Source organism: Leptodactylus fuscus, chromosome 5 (genome assembly GCF_031893055.1).
Source record: "Leptodactylus fuscus isolate aLepFus1 chromosome 5, aLepFus1.hap2, whole genome shotgun sequence".
NCBI lineage: Eukaryota > Metazoa > Chordata > Amphibia > Anura > Leptodactylidae > Leptodactylus > Leptodactylus fuscus.
The window spans coordinates 135169471-135185419 of record NC_134269.1 but is presented as its reverse complement, the minus strand read 5'-3'; the positions used below and the strand labels follow the sequence as shown (position 1 = coordinate 135185419).

At 40.7% G+C, this 15949-nt stretch overlaps 2 protein-coding genes across 3 annotated transcripts; one reads left to right on the top strand and one right to left on the bottom strand.

Moving 5' to 3' along the window:
• The first annotated feature begins 1601 nt into the window (after nucleotides 1-1601).
• On the top strand, nucleotides 1602-4245 carry LOC142204553 (arg8-vasotocin receptor-like). The gene is made up of 2 exons (XM_075275869.1): nucleotides 1602-2502; nucleotides 4049-4245. The coding sequence occupies exons 1-2, from the start codon at nucleotides 1602-1604 to the stop codon at nucleotides 4243-4245; spliced, it is 1098 nt and encodes a 365-aa protein (XP_075131970.1).
• A 6126-nt stretch (nucleotides 4246-10371) lies between these two features.
• THAP5 (THAP domain containing 5) lies at nucleotides 10372-15824 on the bottom strand. Of its 2 annotated transcripts, XM_075276300.1 has the most exons (3): nucleotides 15494-15824; nucleotides 13141-13345; nucleotides 10372-12221 (listed from the first exon to the last, which is right to left on the bottom strand). In XM_075276300.1, the coding sequence occupies exon 3, from the start codon at nucleotides 12157-12159 to the stop codon at nucleotides 11542-11544; it is 618 nt and encodes a 205-aa protein (XP_075132401.1). In that variant the 5' UTR covers nucleotides 12160-12221; nucleotides 13141-13345; nucleotides 15494-15824; the 3' UTR covers nucleotides 10372-11541. The 2 variants fall into 2 exon arrangements, with proteins under 2 accessions (XP_075132401.1, XP_075132400.1); XM_075276299.1 differs by lacking the exon at nucleotides 15494-15824 and having other exon boundaries at nucleotides 13141-13413.
• Between the last annotated feature and the right edge of the window lie 125 nt (nucleotides 15825-15949).

The window sequence follows — 15949 nt, the reverse complement described above, 5'->3', positions numbered from 1 at the left end:
GATGTCTTCTCCGGGCCGCTGTTCGGCAGAAATCCTGGTTTTCTTCGGTATGCAAATGAGTACTCTTGCAGCACTGGTGGCAGTCCCCAGTGCTCAAACAGCAATGGGGGCGTCCCCAATGCTGTGAGAGAACTCTCCAGCGCTGTCCGCTGCCTCCATCTTCATCTAGAACAGGCTCTCTTCGTGTCTTCTTCCGGCGCTGGGTTCAAACTACACATGCCCGCCGGCCACAAGAAAATGGCCGCTTACACTTACTGTGTAAGTGACCATTTTCTTGGAGCTGGCGGGCATTCGCAGTCGGCTTTGCCCGAGGCCTAGAAGTTTGAACCCAGCTCCGGAAGAAGACACAAAGAGAAGCCGCTCCAGACGAAGATGAAGGTGGCACTGGAGATTTCTCTCACAGTATTGGGGACGCCCCAGTGCTGTTTGAACGCTGGGGACCACTCCCAGTGCGGCGAGAGAACTCATTTGCACACTGAAAAAAACCAGGATTGCTACCGAACAGTGGTACGGAGAAAACATCTAAAGGTAAGAGTAGAATAGCCTGTCTTAAGGCTATTTCTACGTGTTAGGGAAAAAAAAAATTGTACTTTAATGATTGAATCCCTTTAAGCAGTTCATCCCACAGGATGGTATACAGGGAAGTATATAAAGCAGATGTCAATGACCTGCACACCACAAGTGAAAATACCCTATAGGCACTACACTAGTGCTGGCATATATAATTAATAGATTAAATGAAAATCACAAAAAGTTGTATAACCTGATTTGGGGAGATAGGGGTAATCCTGCCCAAAATGTGTAGTCAGTTGAAAAAAGCCACTTTATTTGCCAATGCATGCCACATCTACAATTGTTTAAAGTTTTCATTTTTGGGGTAAGTCTGTATTATGTATCCCCCAAAATGTTGCAGAACATGAAACATAAGCCTTATATTTCTGTAGACAAATTGTGTGATCATCACATATAATCACAATGTGATACACTCTGGCCCAGATTTACTATTGTGACGACCCATTAATGTTGTAAATGAGGAACATCTCTAATACAATGTGGAGCATCTGTTTTAGGCTAAAAATGTTTAACTTCTAACTATTAGTAATTCTGGCCCACAGTGTTGTATGTGTTACTCCTCTTTCTAAAACCAGTCCAGTAGAATTCTTAAAGTACACGGGGAATATTTGTGAAACAGTCTAGAAAAAAAAAATGACTTTGTTGCCCATGGCAACCAATCACAGAGCAGCTTTCAAGAGCACTTTAATAAATTAAATATGTTCTATTATTGGTTGTTATGGTCAGCACAGACCAGTTCATAAACGTGTCCTATTATCTACTTCCAACATGTAAAAATCTTCATTTTTGTAAGACGGAATGGCCTGCTGTAGCTACAAACAATTCCTAGAATTGGTCATAAGGAGGAGTGGCGCTGCTCCTCCGAAGCTTCAGATTCACTAAACAGCTAAATACTTCGCCATTGAAGCGCACCTATTCTCCTTACAGTCATCCAAATTAAAATTGCTCCCTGTTACCGCTGTCTTTGAAGACAGTCTCGACAAAGGAATCAAGGAAAAAATACATCAATTTACTAACAATTTCCCACTATGGAAAAAATTTCAGATTCTACAATGAAAAATACTAACCATGCTGAAAATGCTATACAGAACAAGAACAACACGACTAAAATAACCGGCTGGTCCAACAGAGACTTGCACTTGGCTTATGCTGAAATTTCTGTTCTCGGGATTATTTTTATTGCAGCCACAGTTGGAAATTTCATCCTGATTTTAATTTTGTGGAACAGAAGAAAGAAGTTATCTCGGATGTATGTATTTATGCTTCACTTAAGCTTGGCTGACCTAGTTGTGGCATTTTTTCAAGTCCTCCCTCAGCTGATATGGGACATTACAGATGTTTTTATTGGCCCTGATCCACTATGTCGGATTGTTAAGTATTTACAACTAGTTGGGATGTTTGCCTCCACGTATATGATCGTTGTGATGACCATGGACAGATTTCAAGCAATATGTTACCCTATTGTGACATTTCAGAAGAAACGGGCTCTGTGGAACTCTGCAGTCTGCACAAGCTGGGCCATCTCTCTCATCTTCAGTGTTCCCCAGGCTTTCATTTTTTCCAAAACGGAGATTGCCCCAGGTGTTTTTGAATGTTGGGCTCAGTTCATTGAACCTTGGGGTTTAATGGCATATGTGACCTGGATTTCTGTAGCTATATTTTTTATTCCTGTTACTATACTTAGCATATGTCAGATCAAAATCTGCTGGGAGATAAAAATGAATGTCTATGTGAAAAAGCACAAAGGGTTTCTAGTTCATGATCCTCATACAAGAATAATATCCAGAGCAAGTGGTATTAACTGCATTTCAAAAGCCATGATCAAAAATGTGAGAATGACTGTAGTCACAGTTGTCTCCTATGTTACATGTTGGGCGCCATTCTTCATTGCTCAGATGTGGGCTGCATGGTCTGAAGATATTCCAGATGGTAAGATATTATTGAATAATAATAATGATAGGTTATTATTAATTAACTCCCAAATATTTTTTTTTTCCTTTTTCTATGATAACATATTGTAGTAAAGAATGTTACTTTTTAATGCAAAAAGTATTGATTTTAAGGTACAGTTAACCCTTTGGCCAGCCTCCATACATACTGTTACAGGCAAAATTACATGGACACTGGCACAGTTTTCAGATGAAGCGTGGTCCCTACATATATGTGTGTACACTTCCCATTGTATGTACTGTACACGTATCCAAAGTGAAAGGAGGTATGGGATAAATCAAAGTTCCTCTGGCTGTTATATGATCAAATCATTATTAATATAAGGGAAGCTTCCTTTTAATAGCAATAGCTATTCATGAAGAAACATCAATACAAGCAAGAGGGGCAGATTGTATATCACAGAAATACCGTAAAACTAAAGGTGCTGTTTCCTTATTTGGCTTTAGGTTTGTGACCTGGTGTCTTGAGTACAATGGAATACTTGGCTTATGCTAAATCCTCTTTAAAAGAGTGTTGTTTTTTTGTTTTTTTAATGCAAAAAGTATTTAAGTGTATTTAAAAATATGTTTAAAAAGAAAAAATAAAATCATATAATAGGACAAAAAAATATCTAATATACAGTGTGAAAACTGAAATAAAAAAAAAAAGTTGGAACACTTCCCTTACTGAATGCTTTGCCATAACAGAAATGTTGTCTAAGTTATATAGTATTTAAGGTGATGCCTTAAAATCTCATGCCTCAAACAGAAAAGTAAAAAAAAAAAAACAAAGAAAAAAAAAAACTCAGTTGTTTAACCACAACATGTAAATACAGCCTAAGGCTATGTGCACGCGACCCTGTGCTTTGCTAGTGTTCTAGCCATGTTTTTTTTTTTTTTTACAGCTAGTTCATTGACCCAATCATTTCTATGGCCGCATACAAACGCCAGTGAATTGGGCTGTGGAGACATGGGTGTCACCCATGTATCGTCCGTGCTGTTCAATTGCAGCCTGGCTACATGCACATGTTCTTGTCTTGAAAATGATGCAAGTTCTAAAAAACAGTAGTTCAATGATCTGAGGGTGCCTGCACATGTACTGCAGCTGTAGTGTAGATCCTCATTGATCATTAAAATGTGGGTGCTTTATACCCAGTCCATCTTTATGGAACTACCAAAAAGAAGTCACCTCGGTGTTGGGCTGCCTCTATAAGTCTTCCAGAGATGAATAAAACAGAAGCACACTTATGTGACTGCTGCTCCATTCAGATTGAGGTGTAAGGGACCCCTGTTCTCTTAATTAGTGGGGGTCTCAGCAATTATACCCCAACTAATCAGACACTATTCTGTGAATAGCTGATAAACTTGGCATAACCTCTTTAATTTATTTTTGTTGATTAATGTTGATTTCATGAAAGAAGGATAATTAATTCTACTTTAAATCATTAAATCCAATATGAAAAATTGGAAAGGGGGATTTTTAAATAGAAAAAAAAAATGTATAAACAAATGTTCTGCAATTATTTACTTTAATGTTTTATTTTCAGGTCCTGCATTCACAATTATCATGCTTCTGGGAAACCTGAACAGCTGTGTAAACCCCTGGATATATATGTATTTTTGTGGGGACATTCCACATGGTATTAAACAATGTAAGCATATCTCAAATCAACAAGAATTTCAAGTCTCAGGAAGCATCAACTGCAGAGAGAAATTTTGTGAAGAGCCAGTTACTTATGTATAATAAATTTGTTTCAGTAGATTTCTTACCTGTCTCTTCCATTAATAATACAGTGGCATCTATGACTCCTAAGTGTGGCATGAACGGCTACTTTTTATGAAACATATTAATATTATCATCACATCATTTTGTTACATGCATAGACAACATGTTTTCCAGAGAGTCATATGCAATAGATTGAGTGATGACAACTAGCAGTAGGCAGCTGGGTGGATGAAGTAAAAAAAAAAAATTAATTACATCCAAACGTCACGGGAAAAAAATGTGTTGTATCACTTAAAAATTACACTATCCCATTACAATCTGGTTACTGTACCTTAATAAAGCAGTGTCCCCACAGTGGGACCTAAACCTTGAAATGGTCCCAGAATACCAGTCACGTGTTCCAAAACATTTCCCCATATTCTGGATCATCAGGGGAAAATATTACGAGTCACAAATACATATGATAACCAATAATGATGGATGCCACAAACCACAACAATTCAGCTAACCATATAAAAGTTTATCACACTGTGTATTAATATACTTACAGCTACCTACAAGGGTTCCTTGCATGGATTTCTAGGCTTTCCAACAAAACCAGAAAGCTTACTCAGTGTAGATTCTAAATGGAAATTGTGGAGCAATGGCAGCATGCCACATATACGGATCTACAATTGGGGTCCCTAACAAGAATCAGAATATGAAGTGATTGGACAGTCACATTTGACTTAAATTTCATCTCAGAGACATATATATGGACTCATTTCTCACTAAAGTAGACGATAAATTATTGCTAGAATATCCCATCTCTTAGTGATGGACAAGGGGATCATCTAAGAGCCCTAACCTTTAAAATAAAGGGAATGCATTCACTTGAATAGAGTGGTGTTGCAATACCCGCACCGCTGGATGCTCGGAGAGCCACTGTGAAAGGAGTTCCCTTCCTTTCATTCTCCAGGTGATGTGGGTGATTGACAGCATCCATTACTAAGGTGGGGCTTAGTTTTAGCCTGTTATTACCCTGATATCCACCACCTCCAAGGAAGAGTCGGGTAGTGACTAGTACCCAACCATCTGAGGTTATCGTGGAATATTGGGATGGCCACAGTTTCGTCTTGTCAGGCAAAGACAGGCCAAAAACCATGGAGGTGCCATCCTTATAATTCTAGGCTGTTGCGGCTGGTTGTATTTGGAAGGTTTTAAAACATGAGTTCGGACCCCACATAATAAAAAAACAAAACAACGTAAATAATACAACAAGCAGTCACAGCCTAGCATTCCGAGTTTATAGAGGCATGTTTTTGGTCCTTTCAAGCCTGATAATAATATTGTGTAGCCACACACACCTGTACCCAACCATCACAATAGATGGCCTGGGACTGGCCATTACCTAGCTTTTCCTTATACTCCCTGCTAAATCCATATTTTCAAACTGCATGTCCAAGTACACTGTCTAACTATTAGTAAATGTGAGCACAGATATATAGTTTATGACTTTATCATGTCTGCTAATACATTTTTTTTAAAAAAATAAACATTGTACATAGTTTTGTCTTTATTCTAAGAGATTTACAAAAAGTGATGCTAAGATAGTCTTAGGTCTAAGAATCCCAACAAATTAATAATCAGCAATACAACACAGTAGAGCTGTGTCCAGGAGAAATCTCTAGATCCATTTTAGGGGTTTCTCCTCACTAAGATATGCAGTCAACTTTTTAATCAGCGAGAGGCGCAGGAGATTGCAGCACAGCAGACCATGACACCTTTTTTTTTTTTTAAGCAGAATTCACATCTTCTCCCTATTATTATGAATTCTGTTAAATAACATGCTTCAGTGTTGTGCCCTCTGCTGGCAGACAGAGGAATTCAGCCATGAGATCATCAGTAACTTCATCCCAGAGCCTCTGCTAACAACCTTTGTGTGCTTTCTCTGTTAAGCAGAAGCAGTCTATGACCTGGATGCTATAACATGAATTTGTCAATGATGGAAATTTTCAACTCACCATGTCACCCTGGTTTTGTCCGGTCCTGCACTCACTCATAATGAAAAATCTTCTTAATAGCATATGCAACATTTGCAATGGACAATGAGTTTGAAGGGAATGTGCCATACTGATGCATTGTGGTGCTGTTTATATATATATTTTTTTTTATAATAATAACCCTTTCAAGAGATTTCAGTAAGTTGTCAGCTATTTCATCTCTGCTTTTCACCCCTAGTTTATTTTGACTTGTATCAAATAGATCTAATATAATTTTTTTTCAATTTGCTTCTTGGTAATAGGTTAATAAAATATGATGTTTATACACACATGCTCATTTTCCATAAAGCCTGATCACAACAAATAAAAATACTGGGATTTAATGGAAATGTGTAAATTGCAGAATAAAAAAATCAATTGCACTATTTAAGAATTAATAGTACAACAAATTGGAAAACATCACAACATCTGCCAATGTTGTCTAAGCAATTTAAGTATCATTGGAGCTCCATCTGCTGTAGATGTAATGAAAATACAAGTAAACCACAGTACTTATTACTGATGTCATGTGCCTGCAATAATTACGAACCTAGTATACCAGATGTAATATTCGGAATTATTTTCTACAATTAAGGGTCGTAACATTTTCTATTACACATTTTTTCCTGATAATGATAAATGTTAAAGCTAAGCAAGTGTTGCAAATATCACTACAGCTGTGTGTAAATGACACACATTTAGGGCACAGCAAGAGAGTGTTTAAACTGTATATTGCCAAAGACCCCCCCCCCCTTTTCCCCATGGAGACTACTGGCTGGAAAATTAGTACCTGCAGCATATCACAGCCACAGGTCGAGGGAGATGGACGCACGTGTGTGTTTGAGGCTTTCGCTTGCTGGACTTTCTGGCCATACACTTCGGGTTTGGTGATGCTATTTTTGAAGCCAAAATCGTGTGAATCATGGGTGAGACCCTATAAAGGCCAGATGGCCTGCCTTCCCTTTCTCTGCCCACACACATGTATATAATTACATTTTATATCCCATTCACAGAGCCGTATAAAGGCTTTTTTTTTTTTTTTTTTTTTACAATGTAACTTGTACTTCATTTAATATTCTGTACAATGTGGTGGAAATCTGGAAAGAAAAAAAAATTGCCTTTTCTTTGGGTGAATACGATCACAACAATACAAGATGTATTTTGTATCGATTCATTTTGAGGAATGTTTGATGATTTGATCACCCACACAACCATTGGGAGAATATACAAACTCCATGCAGATGTTGCCCTGGTTGGATTTAGTTTCAATAATTTTTATTGACTTTTGACATGGAAAAACATCAGTAACAAAGTGAAAAGTTCAAAATGAGCAGCATACCAAGAAAGAAACTTTGTATTGATGCATCCAAACAATGGATGTATGCCAGTTTGAGGTTGCTAAGTTCTTCAAGCATCAGGCCTGGCACAGAGACGGCTGGAATAGTAACAAATTGGTACAGCAAATTACACTCAAACCAGATGTCAAAGAGGTTATTACTCCGCTAGAAATGGCAAGGGAGATATATATCTGGATGGGTTGATAACAAGTTCACGCTGGATACCTAGATAGATACCTCTCCCAAAAATTCACCAAAGAACGGTAAGAATGGTTACCCAAAGCAATTACCTTTTCATAGGAGAAGGTGGTATTAATTATATTTATGCCTGGTTGGATTTAAAGGGATTCAACCATTAAAACCTTTTTTTTTTTGTGGCTAAAACGTCGGAATAGCTTTTAAGAAAGGCTATTCGTCTCTTACCTGTAGACGTGGTCTCTGCTGCGCCGTTCCTTAGAAATACCGGATTTTACTGGTATGCAAATGAGTTCTCTCGCAGCGATAGGGGCGGGCCCCAGCACTCAAACAGCGATGGGGCCGTCCCCACCTCTGCCAGAGAAGTGTCTCCAAGCGCCGCTTCCTTCTTCGTCCGCAGCGTCATCTTCAATGTATTCTTCCGACGCAGGCTCGTAACTTCTAGCAGAGCAGAGCAGACTGCACAGGCCACGGGAAAATGGCTGCTAACAATACTGTGCAAGCGGCCATTTTCCCATGACCTGTGCTCCTGCGCAGTCTGGTCTGCCCAAGGCCTAGAAGTTACGAGCCTGCGCCGGAAGAAGACATTGAAGATGACGCTGCGGACGAAGAAGGAGGCGGCGCTCGGAGACACTTCTCTGGCAGCGGTGGGGACGCCCCCATTGCTGCGAGAGAACTCCTTTGCATACCGGTAAAAAACGGTATTTCTAAGGAACGGCACAGCGGAGACCACGTCTAAAGGTAAGAGACGAATAGCCTTACTAAAGGCTATTCCGACGTCTTATCCACAAAAAAAAAAAAGGTTTTAATGGTAGAATCTCTTTAACCTCAGGACCCAGTGCTTCAAGTCAACAATGCTTACTACTGAGCATCTCTTCATTCACTTGTATGGCTTTAGGTTAAAACTGTATCAAAGTGGCATTGAAAAAAACTAATTTTAGTACATTTTCTATCAATGTGGTTTTAACTGCACCATGGCAGTGCACAGCATAGCCACACATTACAGTGTCTGAAAAGTAGTCAAAATGATGATATGCTGTAAAGCAGATGCTTTGGGGTGTTGATACACTACGTACCTTGATGCGGCTACAGCTGCTATCAGTGCTTGTTTGCCAAGGCCTTCACTTTTGTATAAATCAAATGACCAACGACTTTCAGATGGATATCACCACAAGCTGTGAGGTAACAGCAACAGTCTTTCACTTATACTGCGCTCAAGCTCCTGATTATATAACTTCTTGATATATTTTATTTTTTTCTGTAGATGCTCTTAACAATCACATGATATAGCAGCACAGCATCATATAGGTAGCTAAAACCTGTGCCATACCAACCTGCTGCACATATCCTTCCCTCTCTATTTTTATAAAAAATAATTTTGAGAACACAACAGAAGATACACATAGCTAAAGAATATCTCTAGTGCTAAATCCTACCTATCAGCTCCTGCAAAACTGCTTAAAATGTGTAGTTTCTCAGTGTAAGTACCAAAAACTACTATGTTATGTACTTCTGTATATCAATTACAGAAAACATAGTAGTAGAGGTCTCAAACCGTTTGTAGCTTGTGAGCCGCATTCAGCTTTATATAATAGTTGGGTGACACATACAACTTAAAAATGGAGGAGAATCAGATTATATAAATGTGAAAAATAACATCTCTCTTTGAAAGGCCTGGGACAATTTGTTACCACTGCATAGACGTTTCTCTAGGTTATGGGCATGCATCAGCTTGGTGGTTAGCGCTGTAATCCTAGGTTCAAAACCAACCAAGGACAACATCTGCAAGGAGTTTGTATCTTCTGCCCATGTTTGCATGGGTTTCCTCCCACACTTCATAGACAATGTAGTTTGTGAGTCCTATATGAAACAGTAACTGCCCATGTCTGTTAAGTGCTGTGGACTATGTTGCCCCTGATATTCATTAGCAATCCTAAGGGTAGGGCATCAATATTTTTAGTTGAAGACAACCACCCTGCAAGAAGTCTTATTTTCAATGAATATTTTTTGGTGATTATCCTGTAGAGATTGTGCTCAGGCTGTATCCTTAATAATTCTTGAAGACATGATTGATATCCCCAGGGGGAAAACTTGTTTTGCAGGTGTATTGCACTGATGCTTTTCATGAGCCTTAGTGGGGATTTTGTTTATTTTTTAATAATTCTGAAATATATGTTAAGTTGAAATCTTTACCATATTACTTTACATATGCTTATAAACCAGGAAGGGGGCACAAGCCCATAGTTAGGGACCACTAATAATAGTAGGCAAGTTGGGAAAATAAAAATAAGGGCAATGCTTTCATTCAGCAGGTACAGGTTCTTTGCATTTGATCTGCTACAGCATGTGTTTACCAGATACAAACCATTCTGTTTTCCAAGCTTACGCTCCCTAGAGATGTGGCTGTGTGTCAGAATCTGAGGCAACAATTGCATATGACAGTTCTGAAGAGGTTCATGAAAACAAAATGTTACTACTTCTTTCTTATTTTCCATCAGATACAATACCTTTTATTGCTTAAAGAAGTCAAGCATCCTGAATGTGACCTGTACATCACATCTACACCAACAAGTACTAGAACTAGATCCCTATTCATCTGCATTCTTTTTCAATGCCTAATTCACGAGCTAAATGCAGTTATACAGTTTCATACAAACACCCACACGCTTGTACTAACAATTCTATTGTACTTGAAAATATGTATACATTTTATGCTCCAGTGACTTTTAATAAGAAAAATAATGAACTTTATAGACATGGAATATACTGCATATTGAAAATATGGTCTCTGACATACTAATAAAACTGGCCAAGCAAATGAATGTATTGCCTAACATAAAGGCTGCTTTCAGACCGTTTATATGGCGCTCAAACTTTGTGTTGTATCCATAATATGGGCACAAACAAAGGACCCATACAAGTGTGGCCTAACTTCATATTCAGCACATAACTGAATGAGGAGATGGGTCCGAGAGAGGTAGTTTGCCCTGTGTTCACACTGTAGACCAGGTCCCGAGAGAGGTATGGCTGTTTAGTGTAGGTTCCCATCTAAATGAGGTCGCCTTGATGCGGCAGGTGGGCTTCATACTTTTTGAAAAAAATATGTATATGTAAAGAACTTCTATATTATATAGTATATTAGGTGTTTTTATTCTATTAGTATTGCCCTTTAGGGTTTTCATATGCCCTTATGCTATGTGCAGAGTGCCCTGCATTTTTGTATTATTACATATATTGCCTCGGGTGAGCACCTGTTCATACAGAGATGTGCAGTCTTAGCCTTTATTTGTTATGAATGAGGAGATGGTGAGAAACCTTTGGGAACCGTGTCAAGATTACTGAAACCCTCGCCAATGGGCTAAAGAGAGATCCTTTGCTCCCTCTGCCCCATTTCCCCAGCTGTAAGCCAGCATGCAGGAGACGTTGGCTGAAGCAGTTGACCATGGGCGACGTCTCTATTTAATCCCTATAGAACAGACAGAAATTACCAAATATGTCACTCATCTATCTTTGCCAGTGCCAGTCTTTGAAAGGTGCAGTAGGCACATGCTCAACTGGCACACAGGTCAACTCTTCTTCCCAAGAACTTGCTGCTTGGGGAGGAAGAGAGGACACAAAACCCTGTTCTAGCAACTGGTGAGGGGTTCCATTGGTGGACCTCCACTAATGTATCCAATATTAAGATACAGACATTCAATAAAAAAAAAAAAAACAAACAAACTTTAATCTTAAAAAAGTAAACAATGATTCTATAAACACAATTATTGTATAACTGCAAAATCTAAGTTACTCTGACATTCATCAATGAGTTTTAACTTATCATCTGATAACAAATTTTCCTGCTTCAATAGTCCAATAAGCGCTTCCAAAGATTTCAGACGGGCAAGAGTGACAGTTTCCTGCACTTCGAGCAGGGCTACTTTGGACTGGAGCTTAACAATGGTGTCCCACAGATGATCCCTGTCAAAATCATTCCTGCAGTATGAATGCTCCATTTCCAAAGTCTCCTCAGCGCTATCTGATTCACTGAAAGAAACGTACTCCATGTCAAGTTTTTCCTCTTCAGCAACTTGATGATCCTGTAAGAAGGGCTGACTTGTCAAAATAGTTTGTTTCTTTGAAATGTCTTCTGGGACAATGATGGTTATGACAGATTCCTCAGTCGAGCCCAGTTGCTCTATTGTTTGTGTAATTGCGGTGAACACAAGTGATTTGTCAGAGGTATGTGGTTTGTTGCTGGAATTATCTACGTGAAATCTGTGCAGATTTCCTGAGACATCATCCATCTCTACTAATGGAACATCAAAAGACATCTTGGAGACAGCTGATGGGTTAATAAGCATATTGTCCAGGGAGGCATGATGCAGTTCAAGAGTCATTGTCTAGCAGATTGGCATCTCAAGGTCTGGATTTGACTATCCACTTAATGAACATTTGTTTCCTGAAATGGTAACGCTAAATATGTTAAGAGTATGTTGTCACATTCAAGAACAAGGCTTTTAATGCATTAAGGACATTTACAGTTAAAGGGGTTGTCCAGGACCTGAAGACAATTGATTATGATGACCCCCCCCCCCTTCTCCATAGGATAGGCCATCAGTATCAAGTTGGAAGGGAAAGGGGTGTCTGACACAGGCACTGATCAGCTGATGCAGCTGCCAGAAGTGGTATATAAAGTACATGGCCTGATGCAGTCCTGCTCCTATTTAAGTGAACAGTCGGGTGGTTGCAGTTCCCAGGCACAACCACTGCAGAACATGAAGCTCTGTATACTGTAGTGATGGCACCCAGAACTGCAGCCCTCCTATTCAATTAAATAGGAGCACGCAGGCTCATCCTTGCTCGTCGGAAGAGAGCTGAATTTTCCACGCTGAAAAAAAAAAAAAGCCTCTCATTGATTTCAATGGGTTCCACTAGTTTTTTTTTTCTGCTAGCGGAAAATTCCGCTACTGGAAAAAAACAACAAAAAACTAGCGGCATCCATTGAAGTCAATGAGAGGCTTTTTTTTCAGCGTGGAAAATTCAGCACCAAATAAAGCACCATTTTCCTCCGTGTGAATGGACCCGAAGTGAAACGCTAAATGGGCTTTCTTACATGATTCTACTAGTCGTGTTAGTAATTCAGATGCAGCCAGTGGTGAGTACCAGTATCAGACACACTGATCAAAATGGCAAACATTGCTGAGTGTTGAGCACACCCTGGACTGCATCAACTCCAGCCCTTCAGATGTGTTCACCAGAGCCCCTGATGGTGGGGATGAACTTGGAGACTACTGTTAGGCAAGGCGGTACAGGCCAAGGAAAGCTGGACACACAGTGCGCCACAAATCACAACAGAACCAGAAAATGGAGTCTCTTACCAGATGGTTTTCAGAGTAGAGATGAAGGTCTGAAGAATCAGAAGGCAGCGCTTAGTGGTAATCAGTAGATAACAAGAGAGCACCAATCCAGGTCGTCAAAGTGAGGTCAGCACAGTACAGAGGATAATCCAGAGGGAAGGTCAAGCAGGCCGGGTTGGTAACAGGAGAGTAGAGCGGTACAATAACAGGTTCAAGGAGCAGTGGTCTAAAGGCAAGCCAGGGGTCGTCAACAGGAGAAGGCAAAGTACAAAGGAAGCAGAGTCAGAAGGCAAACCAGGAGATCACAGCAGATGCACATAGGACAAAGGCAGAGAGACATCTAATTTCAGGGGTAAACTATATAGCCAGCAGTGAGCTGGAGCGAGAGCCTGTCTTTAGTCAGCTCCTGCCCACCATCTGATCCCTAAACCCTGCAGGTTCATGGTCCGGCTCAGGAAAGCACCAGCAACCCCCTTGGAGGTTCTGGTCTGTCCCCCGAGAACCTGGAAGAGGAGGATCGGGAGCAGTAGAGGACTGGCAACTTCCGCACACCGCTACGGAGGTTCCGGCCCCACTCCTAAAGAGTAGCTTACCATGCATTTAGGTCACATCAAAGGTCCTTTAGCTCATTAGTATTTAACATCTGAGTGTTCTTGTTCTGGGGGAGATAATGGGGTAATAGGGACCTTGCAGACAAGATTAACTGTGTCCAGAAGACAAGGCTAATCCCAAACTTCTCTGTAAATCTGAACTTAGCTGACATTGCTTACCACGTAGTGTCATTTTAACCTAACACTAGTGGATTGTGTTCAAGAAGCTGGATGTGCATCATTAACCATGCCGTCATTTGGTGCAATCATTGGGATCACAGCTCAGATTCATGAAAAAAAAAAACAAAAAAAAAACCTAACAACTCGAGGTTGTGACTCCAATTCCCTTCTTAGGCCGAAATTTGACGTGGAGGCCACCTCAGATTCCGGACCAAAAAAACCAGTAGCTGCAACTGGATACCGATGCAGTGCACCGGCATCCAGTCGTGGTACTCCGCTCCATATTAGGCCCAAACGAATGGGCCTAGTTGGGAGGGAGTGTCTTCAGGCGGATTTCTGTGGCTGAACCTGCCATGGAATCCACCTGAAGAAAGGGCATGTTGCTTCTTTTTTCCGCAAACAGGAACAAATGGACTACCGAATGCATGTGCAAGCGGTGATCAGTAAAACCACACAGACCCCATAGACTATAATGGGGTCCATGCGCTTGTCGCGAGATCTACGCACAAGTCATGCGGACAGGAAAGTAGATTGTGAAGTACTTTACTGTCCACATGTTCCCTGTGGAGATCTCGTGGCAAACAAGTGGACCCCATTATAGTCTATGGGGATCCAAGTTCTTTCACTGCACAGCACTTGCAAATGTGTTTGGTAGTCCATTTGGTGGGGAGGTCCCCATGCGGACTCCACCGAACAGATTACCGACGCAGATGTGAACAAAGCTTGACTTGCGTGACTGAGAAACCTGCACAACTGGCACTTGGTGTCTTGGATGCTCTCGCGAAACACTCAAAAAGAGAATTTATTACATGAGAACCAAAATTCTAAAGCCCTCTACCAGTGTGTCCTGTAACGCTGGTGCCAAAGGGGCATTTCAACTAACTTCTTAAACATTATGTTGTCAATTATGGCAAAAAAACAAAACACAATTACTCTCCTTCCCAGCGGAGACAACGCCAGTCTTCTTTCCACAGGTGCCCCTGCAGATGTCAGCAACAACATCCTATTGGTGTCAACAGACTTCTGCAGCCAACCACAAACGTCAGCGTTGACCTCTTTATAAATGACCGGTCTCAGTAGTAACATGCCACTTGGTAAGAGGTCACCGCTGAGGCTTGCGATAGTTTAAAGCATTCTACCTGCACCATTGACGTCAGCTGGGCAGTGTGTAAGCAGAAGACCAGCGCTGCCTCCTCTGCTGGAAATAAAGGAATATTCTACTTTGGTTTTACTGGCCCCATCAGAACTAGCAAGTGTTTGGAAAAAGAGTCAGAACACCCCCTTAATAAAAACATAATAACACCCCTTTAATAAAAACATAATAACACCCCTTAATAAAAACATAATAACACCCCTTTAATAAAAACATAATAACACCCCTTTAATAACTCCCCCCATTTATGACTAAATGGGGAAAATCCTGAAGTTCACAGGTTACTTTCCACCTGTAGAAGCCATTCTCTGCACTGCTCCACACGTAATGGGAGCCATAACACAGCGCATATAACGTGCCCTTCCCCAAATTCACCTTCTCCCCACAATATAGAGTCAATATCGTATGGCTTAAATGAAGCCGTGATAACAGCATAACTTCCCATACACACCTTGCAGTTTCAGCCTACACACAGGGACACAGAGCGGGTGACTCCGGACACAGCACAGTCGTGCACGTAACACGAGGGCTAAGATGATAACAGGACACTTCAGCTTTCCTTCCGCATCCGGACACCCAGCGCTCACCTGGCTTAAGCCCTAAGCTGCCATCTTTGATGAGGGCAATGCCCCGCTAACAAACACAAAGCTTTATTTAGAAGTCTTAACCTCACTTATTAGTGACACATTCTGAGGCCGAGCTGATATCTGTGACGGACAGTAACAATGTACACAGGTTACAACAGAGACCCATCAGCACCACTCCAGGTAACGACCCGCAGTACTGACTACAGCTCCGCCCACTCCCCGCTATTCCCGCGCTAATGACGCAGCAACCCTGGCCCCTACTATCCCAACGGAAGTGACGCCCCAAGTCCTTCTAAAACAACAGCATTCCACGTGCGCCT